General features: G+C 40.9%; 1 protein-coding gene across 3 annotated transcripts in view; it reads right to left on the bottom strand.

The window, feature by feature from the left end:
- The window catches only part of vps13b (vacuolar protein sorting 13 homolog B), a 387717-nt gene that overhangs the window by 225734 nt on the left and 140458 nt on the right, over positions 1-21525 (bottom strand). For all 3 annotated transcript variants that reach the window (XM_083918688.1, XM_083918687.1, XM_083918689.1), the window contains exons 20-21: positions 8835-8944; positions 5590-5722 (exon numbers count right to left, since the gene is read on the bottom strand). In XM_083918688.1, the coding sequence (XP_083774814.1) occupies positions 5590-5722; positions 8835-8944 (243 nt within the window). The remainder of the gene's footprint in view (positions 1-5589; positions 5723-8834; positions 8945-21525) is intronic.

The raw sequence follows: 21525 nt of genomic DNA, 5'->3' as shown, positions 1-21525 counted from the left end.
TCCAGTTGGCTGGCTACGCCTGTTGAGCCTGGGCCAGTCTTGTGTGTTTATTCCCCATGCATCCCTGTAAATGGCAACTCGAACACGTGTTGACTCCAACTGGCAAACAACCTGCATATCTCTCCTCTGTTCACCTAAATAGATGACTGAAGACTGAAAAATAAAACGTCTGGTGCAGTGATTACAACCCCCTCAGAGTCCTCTGAGAAATTATATGCCGGCAATAAACCTGCAACCAAAATCGACCTTGTCATACAGTATATCTAGATGTTTATTTGAAGTCATGTTAAAACAAGCACATTGGAGCTATTGAGGAAAATGCCAAAATGATAATTTATTAAAAAGGTAGAAAAAAAAGGAATGTCTCTCTGTGTACCAGCTACAAAATGGGAAAATGAGCTGGTCCATTTCAATCCACTTCTTACAACAACACAGTTTATTTCTCAGGGCAGTAATTAATTACATTATTTGCCTGAAAACCTTGCTCCGTCATAGCTGATAAGATTATGGTCCACCAAGACACAATGCTCATTTCTCAACTACATGCACATCAGCTTTAGCCTTTAGTAAATCATTATGGCTTATTGATTCAACCTAAACTAAACAGCTGGTTCAGATGTCCTGGGGTAAACATGCAGCAATTACAAATAGATTCAGGAAAATCCATCAGATCACTCGCTGCTGCTAAATGGCTTAAGAGATGAAATCATGCTTCCTGCTAACAAGTCAACAAAGTATAAACTCCACAGGTACACATGATAAACTAATTGTATTTAGGGCTCACCCTGTCCAGTGTTTCTTCTTTTAACATAACAGCTAGTGAGCTCCCATCATCTCCCTCCTGTTTAAACATCCAGCTCATTATTCACAGCGTGCTCAACACATGGTAAAGTAATTAATAAGTCATCTTTAGAGAGCCTAATTCCAATCATAACATGTTGAATATCAGAAGCTCGTCTCGTGAGGCATAATGTTATTCCCATGACCTTGAGTCTTTAAGGAATCCTGGTTCACCATGGGCCTGTGAATATTCTCATTTGTCCAGGTCATCGTTATCCTCAAAGCAATTTCAGTCAAAAGCAACTGGACTTGGTTATTTGTCTAGGAAGACGTTTCACCTCTCATCCAAGAGGCTTCATCAGTTCATGTACGCAACTGACCAGGCTGGGACTGGTCCAGACTGGTACGTGAACTGAGGATACTGGTTCACCATGGTTCTTACATGTCTCCCTTTAGTTCAAATGAGTGCAGTTATTGGGTTAACATATGTGAATTCTGGTTGGATTTTTACCTGAGCTGACTTAGCAAACAGTTATTTCCACAAGATTCTACATTAAAACAAACATAAACAATTCTACATTAAATATCAGGATATATCAGTCTACGTATCAAATGTCTGTGTATGGAGTATCTCTCCCGCCATGGCCAGCCAAGTCTGGGGACAATGAAGAATTAACATTCCACTTATCATCCTCCTATTAATCCCAGGAACAGCATATTATTAAGAAAAATGAGGTGGAACAGAATTTTAATTTATGAAGTATATCAAGTATCACCATTACCAACAACCCAAGAAGATGTGGGGAGTTTACATTTTTCATTCATTGTCCAAGATATAAAGTCATCTCCACAAATGTTGATTACAGTGTATATTATTATGTAACAAGGTTAAGGTGGAACTGGAAGTCTGGGATAAAGGAAACAAAATACCTGCTGTGATGGAATTTCTCTTGTGTTGAGCTGCAGTACATCAAGATCTTCTGACTGCAGGGATGCGTATTGTTTCACCATGATTTAAACCATAAGGGCTAAATGCCTCTATCATTTTCTTATTCTGATTGCTTGCGGAAACAATTTGTAACTTTTCATTACATCTACTCCAGTAACACTGCAGCAATTTCCAGAGGAGATGCTATTCATTTACTTGCAAGTTGGATTCCATCGTAGAGTGTTGGAGTGGTTGATGGTAGAATTTCAACAAAATACAGTACCAGCACCTAGTTACCAATGTCTTGTTTTCACTTCTCAAGAGAAATATATGGATAAGAAAGGGCTTGAGTCTGACTCAGTATATGTTTCTAACTAACTAATGCAGTCCAACAATGAGATGCCTTATACAAATAGATCTAATACTAAACACTCCAACAGACAGTTTCAGGCCAGATGTGCCGACCATATTTCAACAGCTAACAGACAGTGTATGAATGCATGTATGTGTGTGTTGTCGGTTAATTCTAAAATCCAGCTAGCATTACATAACATAACACCTCAGTGGTAGGCAGGGTGACACATACAGGCCGCAGGACCAAGGCTATATCCATACTACTATGTTTTCATTCTAAAACGTTATCAGAAATAATCTCCATATTAACACGCTTGAAAACACATACAAAATGACGTGACCATTCACATGATCTAGGCATGGCTCCCTAATGCTACTCTGTTAAAAATGATGGATAAAAGGTGAAAATACAGAAAATACATTGGACAAAGAACAGCTCTGCTGAAAAGTAAGACCAGAGATTGATTTTCTTGGATCGACGATGAGGTGGAACTCTTACTGAGAGTAACAAATGCGTATTAGCCATCACTGGAAAAAGGCATGGCAAAGTAGCACCCACATAAGAAGGATTAAATCACAAAAGGTATGTCAGCCTACCTAACTGATGAGACTGACTAACTTGGGTGTCTGCGTCATCGTTTTCAAACATCTTTGTTTCTTCTCCTCAAGACTAAAACACAACCCCAGAGTTTACAAACTAATGGGCCCAGCAGCGTTTCCAAATGTCTCTATTTTAGAGGATCTGAAACACCGAAGTAATGTGGATGTGAGGTGTAAACGTAGCAAAGATATGTGATTTTAAACAAAAACTAAGTAGTGTGGATGTAGCCTTAGAAAAAAAAAAGATGTCAACAAAAAAGTGACAGAAAAAAAGAAGTTAGACAACAAGTCAGAGAAGCAGTGACAGAGATAGACAGCTGATGGATAGGAGGCCTTGCACATTGGTAGCCAGCGTTCTCTAGTCAGTTGAGTGTTGCTGACAAGCTACAGCCTGATTTAGCTTTGTGTGCAGCGTTAGAGCCAAGGTGACTGTTTACAGACGACCCCTAATGGGAGAATATACTGTTGAGATGTGAGTAAGCAAAGATGCTGCGTATGGAAAAGCCATTAGTGCAGAATTTGAATGAAACAAGGAACAGAGGGAAAACCAGGAGGAAAGGCGGCGTGACCTTTCAGCTGTGAGCTTTTAAAGCGAGCAAGGAAATAACCCTAATGGCCTTTTTTAGACTCTGAAATGTCAGAGGAGCATTTTTCCTATCAAAACACTTGACATGGGGGGCACGTCATAGACATGCAATGTTATTTACAGCGTCAGGATGACTTCACTCAAAACAGGGATTCATCACTCCTGTTGGGAACACATTTCCCAGGGAGTTCAAAAAAAAGAAAAAAAAGACAAACAGCCACTTGCTTATTTCCCCTGACTCTTCACTGAGATGCTTTGGCAGAGAATGTTTCAACCGTTAAAGTGTTTAAAGGACCTGGAGCCTAAACACTGTGAGAGTCAACAGTAGAGGCTGGGAAGAGTTTTTTTTACCTTATTTATTTATTCGTTTTTTAAACTCTGTAACTAATTCAGTTACATGGAGCTAGCCAAAAATGTTCCATTGGATCCCGTTAATTGAAAATCTATAGGGGAACACGAGAAAGAGGAGGTGGGCTATTAGGTTCATAAATACACCACATGAGCATTAAATGAAAACCATTTCTGCAGTCAGTAAGGCTCTGTGTTGTGTCATGGACAGCTCCTTAAAAGAAATACTGCTCCAGCCATCCTCCCACATAGGAGGTTAAGAATACATGTGTACCGTACAGTATGTGTGTTTGTGTTGCGGGTAGTTTTTTTGTGATCAGCATACAATATTCCTGAGGTCCACGACACAGATTCCTCATATTGATAAGGAACATTAGGCCTCATGCAAGAAGTGATATATGAACAAATGTTCTCTTATTTTTGTTTGTATCTAAAATGTTTTCTTATTATGTGAGTACCCACTGGTTTCTGGGACTCACCAGTGTTTCTTTCCTATTTCTCTGAAGAATGGCAAAACTGTGTTATAAAAGTTATTCACAGTCAACAAATTGTTTGTTGAACATCAGTAAACAATGCATTTGATCTAATTACTTTTCTATCACACTGTAACTTTATATATACAGTATCTTTTTATTACTCTTTATTACTCTATATCCAAAATATTCACACCTCATATTCTGTGTACTTTATAAGTTTATTTGCTAATTGTGTCTCCATGCATGTACTGTATATATTAATTTATTTATATTTTATTATGTGTAAATTTAGCCCTATAACTTAACTGTACTATTATGTCTTAGATTCTCAATTTTTATTTTACTTTAAAAAAACCTTTTAAATACATATTTAATGGGCATTGTTGGGGGGAGCCCAAAATTCAGAACTTCAATTGTGCACAACAATAAATAACTTGAAACTTTATGAATTTATGTTTTTGATTTTTCTGCAGCTCCAGCACTGAACTCAGCCTCTTTTTAGTGACATCTCTGTGTCAGAGTGTTTGCACACAGCACAACACCTGCCCTTATGTAGTGTTTAGAAGACGTTAACATATGCTAATACACAGTTATAAACAAGAAGGATTCTCATTCAGCTCATCTTCACATCATTTCTCTGAACAGGAAATGAAGAGAACTTCAAGAGAATGTTGCTGCATGAGGCCCAATTTTTTCCCCACTGCATTTGTACAGTTGATGAATTGTCAGTAACTTAATTCCTCCCTCACCTAAAAGTTTATGGATACTGTTGGTGTGCCTGCAATCACATCTGTGACAAGGTCCGGAACTGCACTAATTCTCCCTAATATCTGTCCTCTCTCCTCTCTTTCTCTGATCTGTCCATCTCCATGCAAAGGGTTCAGAGTTTCCTACTATTGCTGATATGTAAATGTATTCTGTGAAGTTGTGTGTGTGTGTATGTGTATGTGTATGTGTGTGTGTGTGTGTGTGTGTGTGTTGTTCTGAACAGGGGGGTCCCAGAAGCGGAAAACTGGCATTAAAGAAGGCTCCACACTGCCAAGCCACTCATCTTTTCTGGGCATCCAGAGCCCACAGTAATACTAGCAGAGGAGGAAAACAGAGAAGGACATGCCTGGATATGTGGTGTCCTCTGTAATATGGGTTCACTCAGGTGTCAGCAAGCTGTAGTGTGTTATGTAACAGCATAGTAACGTGATTTGATTGCATAGAAACAAAGTTTTATGCAGTAAAATGTTGTAAGTCATCTGCTGAAAGACCATATCCTTAAAAGTAGACACTAGTATTTATTGCAAACATCAGGGAGGTAAATGTTGTGCTGTTTTCATTTGTATATTAATCTTTACACAAAACACATCTGAAAACAAACACTGAATATATTTTACTACCACGTTCCCTTTATGTGTGTAAACCTCTCTGCTACATGGAGTTGATGTCATGTTATTGTATAAATTGCAATATCATAATGATATCTTAAATATTATACCTATGACACAGCTTGGGGTTAGTAAACCTACCTGTCACTGTCTTGGTTTTGACCGGGCTGCTGGCATAGTCTGAGGCCTGATTGGAGGGCTGTCTGGCCAGTGGTGTGCTCCCCACGGACACATCGTCCTCCTTCCTCTTAGACAGAGAAACTGAACCAGGAGTCTGCAATGACATCACAGCATGACTGAGTATCTATGCGGCCACGGGAAAGCAAATGTGTTGCTTTATTTTAACATTAATGCATTTCCATTGAATATGGATTCATTCACTCTTTAAAAATAGATAATGCTGTAACAAATGATTTAAATAATCTTCTATATTTTACCAACTTTGTTGTTGTTTGTTAGGCCATGACTAGGGATGTTGCCATTATGAAATTTTGATATCACAATTACTGTCAGAGGAAATATACAGGAATTTCACAGTTGAACTTATTATTACTCACTATTGAAGGAAAAAGACACACAAGCATTCTTTTGCTCCTGCACATAACACCTATCAGTCAGCAGGTTCAGCCAGTCCTCATAGAACTGGAGTTAACATCCAGGTAACTACTACATGTCCCCACACGGTTCAGACAACAAACAGTAACACATAGTGAACTACTCCAACCCAGTTTAAACTGGTTTGGTCCAGCTTAGTAACGTTACATTCACTAGTTTACTTTTTTAACCTTGCCTTAAGCTTAAAGGGCTGGATGATTTTCTCCAACATGTTTTAGACGCTCACTTTTAGACTTTCAGACGCTTTGCAAACTGGATATTCATCTTCTACAACGACTCCCTGGTCATTTTGGAGATATCCAAAATGCTCCACTCTGATGATTTAAGATGCTTTTAGTCTGACATTTTTACAGCTTTTCTTCTCAACACTTCAGGTGAGTGACATGTTGACACTCTCTCACAAAACAAACAGGTGCACACACGTGTTACATGACTAGTGAGAGGAGATTTCACCATCACACACAAATAAAGTGACTTGTGAAATTTGTTTTCACAGGGCAACAATGTAGGAATCAGGGCACCATAGAAAGCGTAGCTTCTATAGTAAATACAGTTATGAAACAGTGACATCATGAACCAACGATTATGGCAAAATTGGTTAATCTTGACATCCTTAGCCATCAATCGGAGACACATTCAGACAGCTTAAAAAATCTGGATTAATCAGGAGATACAATGCATAATGCAATGCAAGACAGAAAGGGAGGCAGAGAGAGAAAGACAAAAAGAATAATGCAGTGGAGCACAATAGCGGCATCCAATACCAACAAGGACTAGTGACAGCTCCCTGTTCAAAGGCTGGTTGTGGTCAGATTAAAAATGGGCCCCCAAATTACATTAGTATTTGAAACTACTGACTGAGGTATGACGCCAAACTCTTCTAAGGTTTTCACAACTTTAGATACGGTGAATGGAATATTGTAGGCCAGTAGGTTAGTTGCACACTCAGTCACGCTCAAAATCATATTTAGGTCTTTTAAAAAAGTCTGCTTAGAGGATGTTTATAATACGCTGAAATTAGAAAACACACGCTGTATTTGAGGCTTTCACAAGTGCATGTTTGAAAAATAATAACTAAAAACAACCTCAAATACATATCTATAGTGTATATATATATAACACTAAAATACTATATAGACAACCCATATGACCGTCTTGTTCATGTGTTTGAGAAAAATGCTAAATGGTTAAAAAGAAATTATATAATTCAGTTTGTACACTCCACGGAAACTTTGTGCTGGACTATATTTTAATAGTGCTAAAAGCAGGTACCTAACCCAATGACCATCGCTCATTCCTGATGGATGACATAGTATGAGCTAACTTCTTCTACCACACACACACTGAGGGGTGGTGAAAACAGCCAAAGCAAATGCCTGTTTGGGTCTCAACCTTCTTTTTTCCTCTTATTCCCTTTCTCTTCATTTCCCGCTTCCCCAACAATCTCCCTCTACTTCTTTGATTTGCAGCTTTTGAGTCTGTGTTTCCTGCTCATTGGGTGTTTCCCTTTCTCAGCACCTTCTCGATGTTGTCTTGTGCTTTCCGCTTCTGTTGTCTTTGTTTCATTCTCTATTTTCTTGACCTCATCCCCAGGTGTTTTCTTTTGACCCTCAGTATCTGTCCTCTACAATTTCTCTATCATACCCCATGTGCCTCCCCTCTCCGATGTGTATGACTCCACTTCCCTTTCGCTTGCCCCCCCCCCCCCATCAACTTTCTTGTGCTTCTTTCCTCTGTACTACTGAAGCCCTTCCCATTTCTCTCTTCATGTGACACACACAGTACATCCTTCTGCCCTTGTCCACATCAGTTCCTGCCTTGCTGACTCTACCAGTTGGTGTCCAATCCTCCGTCCTTCACAGGCTGTTCTGTGGCCTTCAGCTAAGCCAGCCAAGCCTTGAGAGGTGGCCCTGACAGGAAGCTGAGCTCACAGAAACACATACATGAAGACAGGCATAAACAAAATCACACACACACACACACACACACACACACACACACACACACACACACACACACACACACACACACACACACACACACACACACACACACACACACACACACACACACACACACACACGCACACGCACACGCACGTGCACACACACGCACGCACCAGGGTAGTGTATCCTTCACACTGGCTGCAGTTCAACTCATAACATCTGTTTACCCCCCTTACAGCAATAACCTATAGAGTAAGGAGTTGGTGCAATTAACTCCCTCTCTCTTTGTCTGTCACACACACATGCATGCTGACAGCCCTTCCAAACTGCAGGAGGCATGAAACAGAACAACTTGTTGAAAAAAAAACATTTAAAGTATTACAATATGATACTTTCATGTACTATATATATTTATGTGCCTTTATGGGGTGAACCTGCACTATATCCCAGGCAATCAAACTGAGCATGTGTGTATGTGTGTGTGTAGTGTGGGCACATAGCATTCAATGTCCATAACCATCACCATGACCCCTGTCAAATAAATAGAGAGAGAGTGGATGGAAGACAGGGAGCAGAGCACATGGAAAAAGGTAGCTGGGAATGAGAATGCAATGGAGAGGGAGGGAGACATTTACATTCCCCCTTCAGGCTCTTATCCGGAACCGCTTACAATGACTGTAACAGTAGAATATGCTGCAGGTACTCTATTAATACAAATTACATGTACAAGTTATTCATATGAAACATCAAATGTAAAACATGTTGAAACAAAGGGCCAGGAAGCGAAAACAGACATTTTAGTCTGAGAAGATGAGGATCAGGTACCTGCTGCTGCTGCCTGCTGCTTCCTCTGTGAGGTTGGTACAAAAGCCATGTGCAGAAAACTGGGTCCACATTGACAGCTATGCCCTGGACACTGACCAGCAGGACTGCACCTGGGCAACATACAGAAAAACAACACATGAGAGATTTAGTAATGCAACTCTGAAGACAAAGAAAATGAAAAACCATGACGGATGAACGCCTTAAAAAAAGAAAAAGAAAGTCAAATAGGAAGTGATATACTTTACGAAGTCAATATTAGATTATAGCGCATAGAAGCGGCATATTTTCACATCTTATTCTGTAGGGATTTTATTTAAACCAAACCAGAGTTGGTGATTGTTTTAACAGTTGAAAGGTTTACTTTGAATGAAGTGGGTTTATTTTTATGAGGATTTAACAAGGCAATTAGTTATCTTGCTAGGTAAAAGAGAAACTTGAATTCAGAAGGTGTATGGCTGTATTTTTCTTTGCAATAAGTAAAATAGGTTTAAGAATACACTGTAGATCAAATTAGAGAACACTTTCAGATGCTCACAGTTATTAGTAGTAATCTGGCACCTGGTAACAATTGGCTTCATTGTTGGACACACCCTATTTATCTGCAGCTCTCCTGGTTACTTTGTAAGATGGCGAGCTGCTCTAAGGAGACTGAAACCCTGAGTCAGCAGGTTGTCCAGACGAAGGCCAAAGAGATGACCCTCTCAGCCATCAGAGATAAGTTGGTGCTTCAGTCTGTGATTTCAACAATACTGAAACTTTACAAGGACACAGATTCCTTTAAGTCCCTCAAAAAGGCCGATCGTCCACGTAAAACAAGTGCACCAGAGGGCAGGATTATGAGAAGACTCTCAATGGGGAATCAGTTCAACTCTGCAGCTGGAGTTGGTCTCCAGTTCAGTTCTCAACAGGGCAAGGATCTGTCTCTGCACACAGTGTCTCATCATTTAAAACCTTTTGGACTGAAAGCCAAAACATGCTAGCACAGTAGTGGTATAGGAACAGCCATCAAATTCTGAACAATACAAAATAACAGTATTTCAGAATAAATTTGTTCTCTAATTTTGATCTACACTGTATATTCCTACAGTTTGTGAGTTTAGAGACAGTGTTGTTCTTTCTCCGTAGCAGTCTGTCAGCAGGCTGACTGACAGCAGAAGTGTAGCCTACTGAACCAAAATGGAAAGAAATTCAACTTGTTTATTTTTTGAATCATCAACACAACTTATTCAAAAGGAACCAGATCAAGAGGTGCAAAGAATGACTGACTAAAGTGGAAACTATCTGAACTCACATGGACAAAAATGTTCCAATGTGGTTGCTGCAATTATGTCTGCAAAGTCGGAGGTACATTGATACGGATCACTGAAATCAATGTAAGGTAATAACCACTGAGTAAAAGTGACTTAGGGCAAATCTGCTCAGATTGAGTGTCAGGTTCCTTCACTCCCGCGCAGTTTACAGTGTCCTAATGACCTGCTGGTGGGTATCAAGCCCACTTGTTAGAGTGCAGCAAGGAGCACAGTTTGTTTCAATTGTGCTGTTCAAAGTGGTATCACACTAAGCCAAGAATAACATTTTCTTTTGATAAATTTCTATGAAACTCAAGACTTTCTCTGGGTTTTGGTTTACTCTTAAATAATAATCTTTACCAACAATAAGCAGGCCCTGAGGTAATGCATTAGGATCCTATCAATAATGACTCCCATGCCGGCAGGATTAGCGCAGGGTCTCTGGCGTGCCGTGGAATGTCCCAGCATGACGATAGGAGGATGTTTCGGCTCTAGAAGGACTTTCAGCAGTTTAATGGAGCTTTGGACAAGACCCCGGTCTTCTGTTTCAGGCCCTTAGGCAAAAATGCTTTAAGTGTGAATGTGTAAATGTGTGTGTGCGCATTTCACCTTCCACAAAGCCTGACTTCTTGTTGCTTTGCCTAACATTTTAGTGTGTCTAAAGTATGGCCAAAGCACAATTTTGAATTATCCCTGGACACACACACACACACACTCACATTTGACAGCAGTGACGCACACACACACACACACACACACACACACACACACACACACACACACACACACACACACACACACACACACACACACACACACACACACACACACACACACACACACACACACACACACACACACACACACACACAAACACACACACACACACACACACACACACACACACACACACACACACACACACACACACACACACACACACACAGAGGCCACAAATCACTGAACATTGTAAAAGTGGAGCAAATTAGAGTTGTTTTATTTGCATTGTTCACAGGGCATAATGGAGGAGGGAGCAATTCCTGCCAAGCTAGAGAACTGGTGTAACAACAAAAATGTGTGTGTGTGTGTGTGTGTGTGTGTGTGTGTGCATTATGATGTAATAGTGCATGTATGTTTCAGTACTAGTGTCTGTGTTATTCACCAGGTGCACTTCAGTCCTGAGCGATGCTTTATTCCTGGAACAAAATCCTTTCTGTGCAAACTTTCCCGGTGGATCAAGTCAAACTGAGAAACATATATTCCTTTATCAATTCATCTTTCTTTACTTTCCCTCACTTCCATCTTTCTGTTTCGTCATTATTTCCCTATCCATCTACAACTTCAGTGTCTGTTTCAATTCCATTCTAAAGCCCTCCCTTACTCAATTCTTGTATCCTTGTATCTATCGCTACCTCTCCATTACAATCTGTCTCCACGTTTCATCTTTCCTTGTCCCCCTTTATCCTAGTTCACCCTTCTTTACCCTTCCTTCTGAAACCATACCTCCACCCTTCCTCATCATCCTACACCCCCCCCCCCCCCCCCCCCCCCCCCACACACACACACACACACCCGACCCCCCTTGTCATGATGGAGAATCCCGACCTCAGCTCTGTGGCTAGAACTCCTATCCCACAGTGTGGCTGCTTAATAGGCGTTGGCTGTGACTGTAGTGCTGGGGCCCGACTTCAAGTGGTTTCATCATAGCCCAGAACAACATGAGTACTATAGGACCCAAAAGGCTGGGAATGGGTTGAGAAGTGTAGATGTATTCAATAAACTGACCCTAAATTGTGGTCAATGGGATGCACCTAGCACAACCAAGTACATTCAACGGAAATGAGTCATAGCACAATAACTCATGTAACTTAGTAGATGGATTGTTTATTTAACAGTTATTACAGATATAAATGAGCAAATAATATATAAAATGCCTAATTGCATATAACTTAGAGCAGATTACATAGCCTTTATATGTTTTAAAGCTGACTAAGGTACACTATACTGCCACCAGCTTTTTTTATTCTAAACTTAAGGTGGTACAGTGCCAGAGCCAGTGCAGAAAGCCTTGCCATTGCCATGAACAAATGCAATACACAAAAAAAAACACATGTAAGTTTCCATTATAACATAATTGTGCCATTATCAGTTGAACGAACAGGAGTGTATGAAGTCAAGTAAGTTCATTGCATAAATAACTAAGTAAGCTGAAGCAAGTTGCATTCTATCAGCAGTGCATCAAGTGTCATGCCAGCAGCTGTCACCTTATTGTGTCTGTGTAACTTGTGTGTTTGGCTTCTGTCTGTGACAGGCATGACCAGTTTGATAAATCACAACACCACTCAGAAAGCTCTCTTTCTGAAATTAACCGATCAAACAATCTCTCTCTGCCTCTCTCTCTGTTTGACATTGACACAGAAACAAAATATGTGTTGACCTGGCTTATGAGGCTTTGAAGACCAAGGCTTTACCATCCACTGTGTTTTCTTGTTTCATCACTGTGTTGACATAACTGCCAGAGAGTGACACCTCCTTTGAAGCTTGCAGCACCATGAAACAGCCTGGCATGCTTAGAGGGCGACCTCGGCAGCAGGCTAACTGTTGTTTTTCTCTGCTCTAACAGGGTGGCATATGGGTAATTACAGAAAGTGATGACAATGATAACATATGTGTTTTTCTTATTTCCTAAATGATTCCTCAAGAAAACACCAGAAAACTACTCAGTTGCCTAGAAAATACACACCACCGCAAAATGTCTGTGCAGGCATCTGTGAAGACACACTTACCTTGACTCAACCACAGTGGACCTATTAATGTCAAAGGTGTTTTTATTTTCGTAGAGTTAAAAGAGAGCACAGGGTTGCTGGTGTTGTTTTATTGCTGTCTGACATCAGACTGCTCACAGCCTGAGGCTTCAGTAGAGCTTTAGACCAGACTGAGAGAAGGCCTCTAACCTTTGAACTGTCTAGGCTCTTCTGTCATTGTCCCCTTTCTGGGCCCACAGTCCCAGTAATCTATCAGCCACACATCTTTCTGTCTTTCTATTGTCTTTTTATCAGGTTGCATCGTTTACACATTGACAATTTTGAATGCAAAATCTGCTTTTGTTCAGTCAGTGTAAGCATGAAATTCAATAAACTGGGAGTGGTTAGGTCAGTGCAAGTTCAAAAACCAAGCCCCACTGTGGAGACCAAAGCCCTGATTAGGGTTACAGAGGCCACAATCTCCCAACTACAGGGCCATCAGAGTAACAGACAGGCTAACAGAGGTGGGGCATGCACACTGCCCACCCCCCAGGTAGACAGAGGGGGGAGGATTCATGTTCAAGCCAGCAAATCACCCCCTCAGAATCGCTTCATTGTTGGACGTGAAGCAGCACTGGGACCCTGCGTCCAGCTTCTCCAACAGAAAATAAATAAATATAGCCCAGCCCGCGTCAGCCAGATGACTTCTGACAGGTTTGGTTAATTTTGAAGCCAAGTAGCAAAACAAAACATTACGCCAGCGTGCGGGGCCTACGCTGCCTTTAATTGCTTTTCCGATGAGCTCATGACTCGAAGGTGTCCTGGAGCGAGCCATGCAGCATCGACAGGTGTTCTACTGGTGTGTGTCTGTGACTATGAATGTGTGTGCACGTGTGAAGAGAGAGAGAGAGAGAGAGAGAGAGAGAGAGAGAGAGAGAGAGAGAGAGAGAGACAGACAGAGAGAGAGAGAGAGACAGACAGAGAGAGAGAGAGAGAGCGAGAGAGAGAGAGCAAGAGAGAGAGAGAGAGAGCTGTTGACACCACTGAAAAGGGGCTCAGCTGTGTGTGGGTGGGTGCAAGGAACAGTGTGTGCAGTGTATGTTGTGTGTGTGAGTGTGTATGATAGAAGTGTCTAAATGCGTCTTTGTGAACATAAGGAAGTGTTTCTATTTGTATCAATTTGTGTGTGCGTTGTAGGACAGTGAGCAGACACCGACTCATGGAGCCACACACACTCTTGCTCTCTCGCCCTCACTCACTCTCTCTCACACACACCAACCCACTGTACTGCTGCTCCCCTGTTGTGCTGTGACCCAGCAGCCCAGGGGCAATGCCGCGGCAGGAGCCCAGGGGCTCAGGAAGGACACAGGCAGGTTTGAATGGAAACAGATCCTGGCCTACAGAAAGCCTGCTCACATTCTAGGCCCATACTCTCTGCACTGGATGCCGGCACATTATGAGTGACTGTGAATGTGTTTGTGTGGTTTTAAGAGAATATAACGTATATATGTATAGTGTGTGTGTGTGTCTTTCAACATGGCCCAACTGCAGTAGCCTGCAGCTGTGAGGCTAGACACACCTCATAAATGTTGACTATGGCTATGGGTACAGTAAGAATAATTGGGAGGAAGAAAGCTGGACAGTGATTCAGCCTGTGAGGGAGTCAGTGAAAGGCAGACATAGAGAAAGATGGACTGACAGAAGCAGAGAAACAGCTAAAAATACACTCAAAGACAGAATCAAAGACACATTCAGAGAGGGAAAACACAGTGAAAGAAAGACAGACAGAGTAGACAGAGATACAGTGCATTACCAGAGAGCACATTTAAAACAGTGGATGATAAGAAAGTACTTTTTAAAAAAAGTAATTTTCCTAATCTACATGATTAGTGAGTAGGCCTCAAAGTTTGGCCATGGATTTGTATGATTTATGGGATGACTACAGTAAGTCTCCATACATGCAAAGTCCTGTTAACCGGATATATCACACACAGCCAAGTCTGGATAAGCAGTAAAATTGTGTGTGTGTGTGTGAACATTACTTGAATTTTGAAAGGTCCATACTCGTACATCCACTACATACAGTATTTTTAAAATGTATATACATGCATGCATATACAGCACAGAATGTAGTAGTAAGCACAGGGCTGTATCTCATCCACAGGGACAGATCTATTCACGTTTCCATCAGGACTGAGGCTCCTACTTTCCCATCTGCTGGCTTGGGTGACTCGTGTTTGTGGACTTGACACATTTCTCAGGGTAATGTTCAAATCCATACAGCAGCACAGAAAATGCTACAGTGCTATTGTCTGGAGAACTTTGGGTGGTGCTTGACTCAACAGTAACAACATTTTCCCTGTGTACATATGGGTGTGCAGGTCATTCTACTAATGTTATATTTGAACATACAATCAAAAACTAGCACTTTGCAGTTGTAAGAAAAATAACTTAATCGTGTGAAAACGGTTTTATGACATTAAAGAAACTAACCTAAGCCTTTGTTAACCAGTCAGGTTGCAGCTTACATCCATATACTGTATGTCCAGGCTTACATAATATATGTCTTGAAGACTTTGAAGGAATTTAATAAAGTGTATTTTTGGTGAAACACACATCTTCAGATCTCTACTACACTCAGCACAGTTTCAAGATTAGTGTCACCAATTCAGTGTCTGATCAAATGTCTCCACTTTTGTTCCTGAGTTATGGAGCTCAATAAGGGACAGAAGCTGTTTATTAAAGATGTCACCTTTTGGATTTAGCTTTTGGATATATAATGTCATTACTTCATCAATGTACCCATTTAGACATTTGCGTGAAATGTTGTCCTAAGTAATATAGGCACTCTTGAGCCCAAAATGCAGTTTGTCAACCTTTGACCTCCCAAATCAGTTTATCCTTGAGTCAAGCAGAGATTTGTGCAAAATCTGAAGAAACGGGACGACGATTTTAAGAATGGGATGGATGAAAGGACCGAATACATAATGCCTCCGGCCATGGCTGTTGCTGGCATACAGTCATAAAAATAAGATTAATAAGATCTGGAATTATCCAAGGCCAGACAAACAAGGTCAACTTTAGGTGCCTCTGAAGCCTGATCCAAGCCAACACTGACTTTTAGATATGTCTATAATGTAGACAAATTGTACATTCTTGTCTTAAATAAAATGAAAGGTAACAAACACTAAATATTGGATAATATTGGACCATAGAACTGATGCACATCCCCAGTATGTACTGTAGACCACTAGTGAGGCCGGATGAGAGGTTTGAAGCATCAGAACAGCAGCTCTGCAGAGCTCCATGTGTTGATGAGAGGCTCCGCAGCCGAACATATCTCGCTTCAAGTTGATTCCTTTTCCTTCATAAATCCACATCAACTCTCATGGTGTTGAAAAGACAAGCAGACACAATTGGTGCCTGTGCCCCTGCTGAGGCCCAAGCAGCCCTGATTTGGACTATTCCAGCTGTTATCTCTCTTCCTATCCTCTCTCCCCTACACCATTTCACTGATATGCCCACAAAAATACACACTTTCTGTCTCCAACGCTTCAAATCACAACAAAGGAAAATGCTTTAAGTCAGGACCAAATGTGACCTGGCCCATTGTCAGCAAGATAGCTAGCCTTCTTAATGAGAGACAAAACAGACTTGGTCCTGATTGCATTAATGTATCATTACCGTATCCATCATGGACATACAGTGCACTGTGTGAACTCTAAATGAGCCCCAGTGTAATGTAAGAGAAACAGGAGAGACACTTCTGAGCTCATTAAAATAAACAGACTTCTGCTTCTGCTGCTGCTTTCCCACAGACAGTTTCAGTTTTGCATAGTTACCTTGAAAACTCCTTATCACTGCTATCATTCAGCTGGCTCATGGGCTTTCTCTACAGTTCAAGCTGAGTTCTCTCAGTTTGTCAAGAGGAGAGGGGAAGCCAAGCAATTTATGTATGTCATTAGCTGGGATTCCTTCCAAGCAGTTTGATATGAATTACATTGTAACAAATAGAAAAGTGCAATGCAAATGGCAAAATTTGAGGTTTGCTTGATATTGCAATAATGTTTCATGTACTCTTGAGGCTAAAATGTGCATAAAGAAATTATGCAATTAAAAAGCAGAGGCAATACTTTGTCAAATAGATAATGATGTAGGTCTATCTTCATAAAATATCTGGACTAGAATAAAAATCTAATTGAGTGAAGTTTTACTTTAGATGCACACAAATCAAAGTGAACAGAAAAAGGAATACACTGTAATATGCAGAAGGCCTGCTGGCTGAGTGTGTAGTGTACTGCCTGCCCAGCTGCCTGTGACATTACACTTATTCTTTTTTTCACGATTTGTGAACGTTTTTTTAATTTGAGCAAATTAAAAGTTTGAAATATTTCGCACTTTGCAAGGAGCATCCATTCTACATTTAGTTTTTCTCTATGGGTCACTTTGCGAACACCAAATGTATTTGATTTGTGGAGTACCAAAACAGATTCAATACAAAAACACAACACTTCAAAATTGGCTTTGGATGTTTGTTAAACATCAATCCATTATGACCCACACAAATTACATATTGGTAATTATTACTTCTTTGTACAAGGGAAGTGACACTGATCCATTCAAGTCTTTTTGTTTTGTTATTTCTGATGTGTTATGTTTTGGAAACGTTCATATACTTAAAGGTATGTGCTGTTTTTGGATGAATCCAGCTAATGCATGTATATTTAATTAAAATCTGTTTGTCTTGACTTTAGAGCTTTGATTCTTTGCCAGAACCCGATTGGGACTGACCCAACCCGCAGGGTGCAGATCAGGCTGTAATTTCTCCAAACTCCCTTGGGCTTGAATCGGGTTGGGTTCATGCAAATTTCCTGGATATCTATTCACCTTACAAGCACAGATAAAAATGCTGGGGGGATGCCGGTAATCAGGCTCAGGCCCAAAACTGCTGCCGTGGTACAGGCTTTGGTTGGGCTTGGACGGGTTGATGTCAGTCAGGCTTGATCTTTTGGTACCGATCATAGCTCTACTTGGCTTCCCTGTTCTCTTTATTCTTTCTTATACCTCCCCCCTTTCCTTGTTCTCACGTATATCCTCTGCCGATTGCATTTAATCTTCCATTCTTTTTTTTTTAATGATTTCTCCAAAATATTGCGATCTTTGTACTGTGTAGTTTCCTCTCCTATTCTGCAATTCCATCTTGAAACTGACCAGCTTCATGATCCAGCTGTCTTTTGCAACAAATATCTAGATGGTGGTTGTCCAACCCCATCTTCTCCACTCATCCTCTTCGGCTCTCTCCACAGCTTTCTGGAGAGCACACAGGAAAACTGAGGATGAGATCCTGTCTTCAATTACCTTCAAGTCTCTGCACCTCTCTGTTCTCTCAGTCTTTCAGCTTGGCCTTTTGTCAGTTCAGTGGACTCAGTAATGGTCTCAGTGACAGATCAAAGTCCTCTGGCTGAGATTTGGGGTCACTCAGGAAGCTGGGAATGACGCACTGAAGAGTTTGACGTTTGCATGACAATATGCAATGGATCCCCTCCCTTGGTCTGTTTATGTACTGCATCTATCTATCTACCAATCTGGCTGTTATCCAGTTAAATTGTCTGAGTATGTCTGTTAAGCAATGTGCCTGTTTGGTCCATGAGTGAAGACAAGTTCATTTCAAATACTCTTCTAATTTTGGCCACATCTCAGGTGATAAGCGGTCACTGATGAGGCATTTTTGCACTGTGTTCCTTAGAGAACAATAAAAAAGCATGACCAGCATTACAATGTTTTTTCCTTGGATGTTCAGTTCATTACTGCTCAAGTTAGCTACTGGGCTCTTATATTTGTTCCAAAGAAAACATAGTTGCTGCTGCCAGACATGGGGGAAAAAACATAATTTTCTGTAGACCAGAGGATTTCTTCCTTGGAAAACCTACACAGCACAAAGTGGTGAGAAAAGTTCTTGTAAAAGCCTTTAGCATCCATAGTGGGAATTAGTATTTTGTTATCACAAATAAGAGTGTATAAAAATAAATTAAATTAAAGTAATTGATTATGGTTTTAACAAAACATGTTTTCACAGAGGGAACACATAGCAGCACATTTGCCAACTCTGGCAGTGCAGTTGGTCTCTCTGTAATTTTTAACATACATATAGTATATTAAATCTTACAGGGACTGCACTGCCGGAGTAGTATATATAATATAAATACGTATGTGTGTGGGTGTGTGTGTGTGCGTGTAACCAACCCTTGCAAAGAATTGTGAGATAAAATAAGTGTGAGCATGAATTTTGACTCTCTATTAGCCTAAGTACAATTGTATCATCCTCCACATTTCTTCTCCACTTTTTCTGCAGAAAAGCAGCAGAATAATAAATAGATGAGTTGCATGCAGTGAGAGAGAGAGAGAAATTGGGGAGAGTGGGGAGATGTTTATATGAAATAGCTAATATCTCTTAACCTCTTCTCCTTCTATCCATCTCTACTTTTCTCAGTTTCAGTCTTGGTTACTGCTCCTGCTATCCACCTCATCCTCTCTTTGCTTGCCACAGTAGATTGAAGATTACTCCTCTTAAAGACAAAGCCTTAAGTGGTTGCACATTTGAAACATTTAGCAATTTGGTCTAATGGTTTCAGGATGAGCTATTTTAGCTGCAATGCAGGGACGAAGGAATAGAGGAATGAAAGGGGTGCAAAGTACAGTGAAACCCTAATTCTGATTGGCTGGATTTCCTTATCCAGGAAGGGGGTCACTGCAGTGTCAATGCTAAGAGGGATGAGCTCAAATAGAGATAGGATGATTTCAACTGAGCAATTAGAAGTTAGCAGATGGCAACATATACCAAGACATGTTAGAAAAGGAGAGAGGGGGACCGTTTTAGATTAATTAATGTCTTGTGTTAGAGTAAGGTCATGGCTAAAGTGATATAGTGGGTCTTTTTTGGGTGGATAAGGACGGACAGGGGGAGCATAATCCTCTCTCACTGGTGAGTCTATTAATTCTAAAACCCTATCCCTTGGATAAAACTTTGTGTTACAAATTTCATGGGTCTATGACAGATAAGCATGATAGCCCACCAAGGACATGTAGTTTTATCTGTGTGGTTGTGTGTGTGTGTCCTGAAGCTTCAGAGGAAGGGCTCCTTTGCATCTTTGGCCTGTAATTAGTCACTGTTGAATGGTCTGAACACTCCTCACTGACAGCAGAGTAAAGGCAGAGTGTGCCTCTTGTTTTTTGGGGACGTCACTCATGTCTGCACACACACTGATGATAAGGTAGTGGTGTTTATACCCATCAGAGCTGTATTTAATACAGTCAGGCATCACACATACAGACAGACATGTACTTGTCCATGCACACACAAATAGAGAATGCTTGGGCCACCTGCAACACAGGACATCTAAACTCCTATCAGCTGCCCTATATTAACAAACCATGGCACAAAAGCAGTGATGAGTCAGCTACTCTAAACACACTTGAAATGCTCCCCAGACTGGATTATTGCAGACCAACTGGAGAGATAGGGAGGAGGGGAGATGGGGGGATGATAGGGACTAAGAACACAAGGGAGGGGATGGGACAAGGAAAGGAAATGATGGGAGGAAAGAGGTGGGTTAAGGGGAAGGGGAGAAGGAGAGAAGGCAAGGGAAATATATGGGGATAGGGATGAATAGCAGTAGAGAGGGAAGGAGTAAGGACAAGTCTTTGAAGGGAGAAAAGCAGCAGCTGCACTTATCCTTCAACCTCTAATCTGAGAGTTATCATCAGGACACCCTGTATAGAGGGACAAAGACCCCCTCCTGGTCAAATGATCTCTCTCGTTCTGTCTAATTTATATTTAAAAAAAAGACTATTGTGTTTCTCATGAAAATGTTGATATGAAGACAAACACACATGCAGATGAACACAGTATACACATCCTGCTGTAAGACAGAACTAAGAACACTGGGCTAATTCTGTAGACTGTTGTTCATCCTCATCACTGCACCTTTCCCTATACAAAACAATAGAGCGTTACCTTTGAACCAAGGGAGGGCTTTGCAACGGCACTTCACATCAATACCAAGAAGAACCGTTTCGGTCATAAGTCTGTCCAAAAGTCAGCCGCTTGTGATTTTAACAAAGGTGAACCGGGGAAAAAAAGCCGTATTCAGTCCAGCTGTACCTACTGTACCGGAGGAAGAGTTATTGCGTCATTTTCCCATTCAACCCCCTCTCATGTATACGTGGGGAACTTCAATAATCCGATTATTCCCTTAACCAGGGTATGGCCATTTCCAGGTTACTGCTGTGCATGTCAACGCACTGAGTGAGTGCAGCGAAGGCCAGCTGGCCAATAATCCATCTCCCGTCCTTTCTGATATCTATCGGCTGATGAAAAAAGGTAGAGGACATATTTGGCCATGGTGACGGGACAATTCCCAAGGTGATCCGAAAAAGCCTAGCATAAATGTGTCCATGGAAATCTAAAATTTGATGAAAATGTTTGCTGTCTAGACTCATGAAATTTACAAAGGAACAAGAGCCCCTCTGAGAATTAGTGGCCCACGACATTTAAAGGAATGTAATGAGAAACAAGAAAATATGTTGAAGGAAAAGCTGCTCTAACCATTTGACCCAGAGTATTGCTTATCATAATCACCCTTAATTTAATCTTCCAAA

This window comes from Echiichthys vipera (assembly GCF_963691815.1).
Source record: "Echiichthys vipera genome assembly, chromosome: 8".
Lineage (NCBI taxonomy): Eukaryota > Metazoa > Chordata > Actinopteri > Perciformes > Trachinidae > Echiichthys > Echiichthys vipera.
Note: the sequence above shows the minus strand (reverse complement) of the source record. Positions and strands in the feature narration are given on the sequence as shown.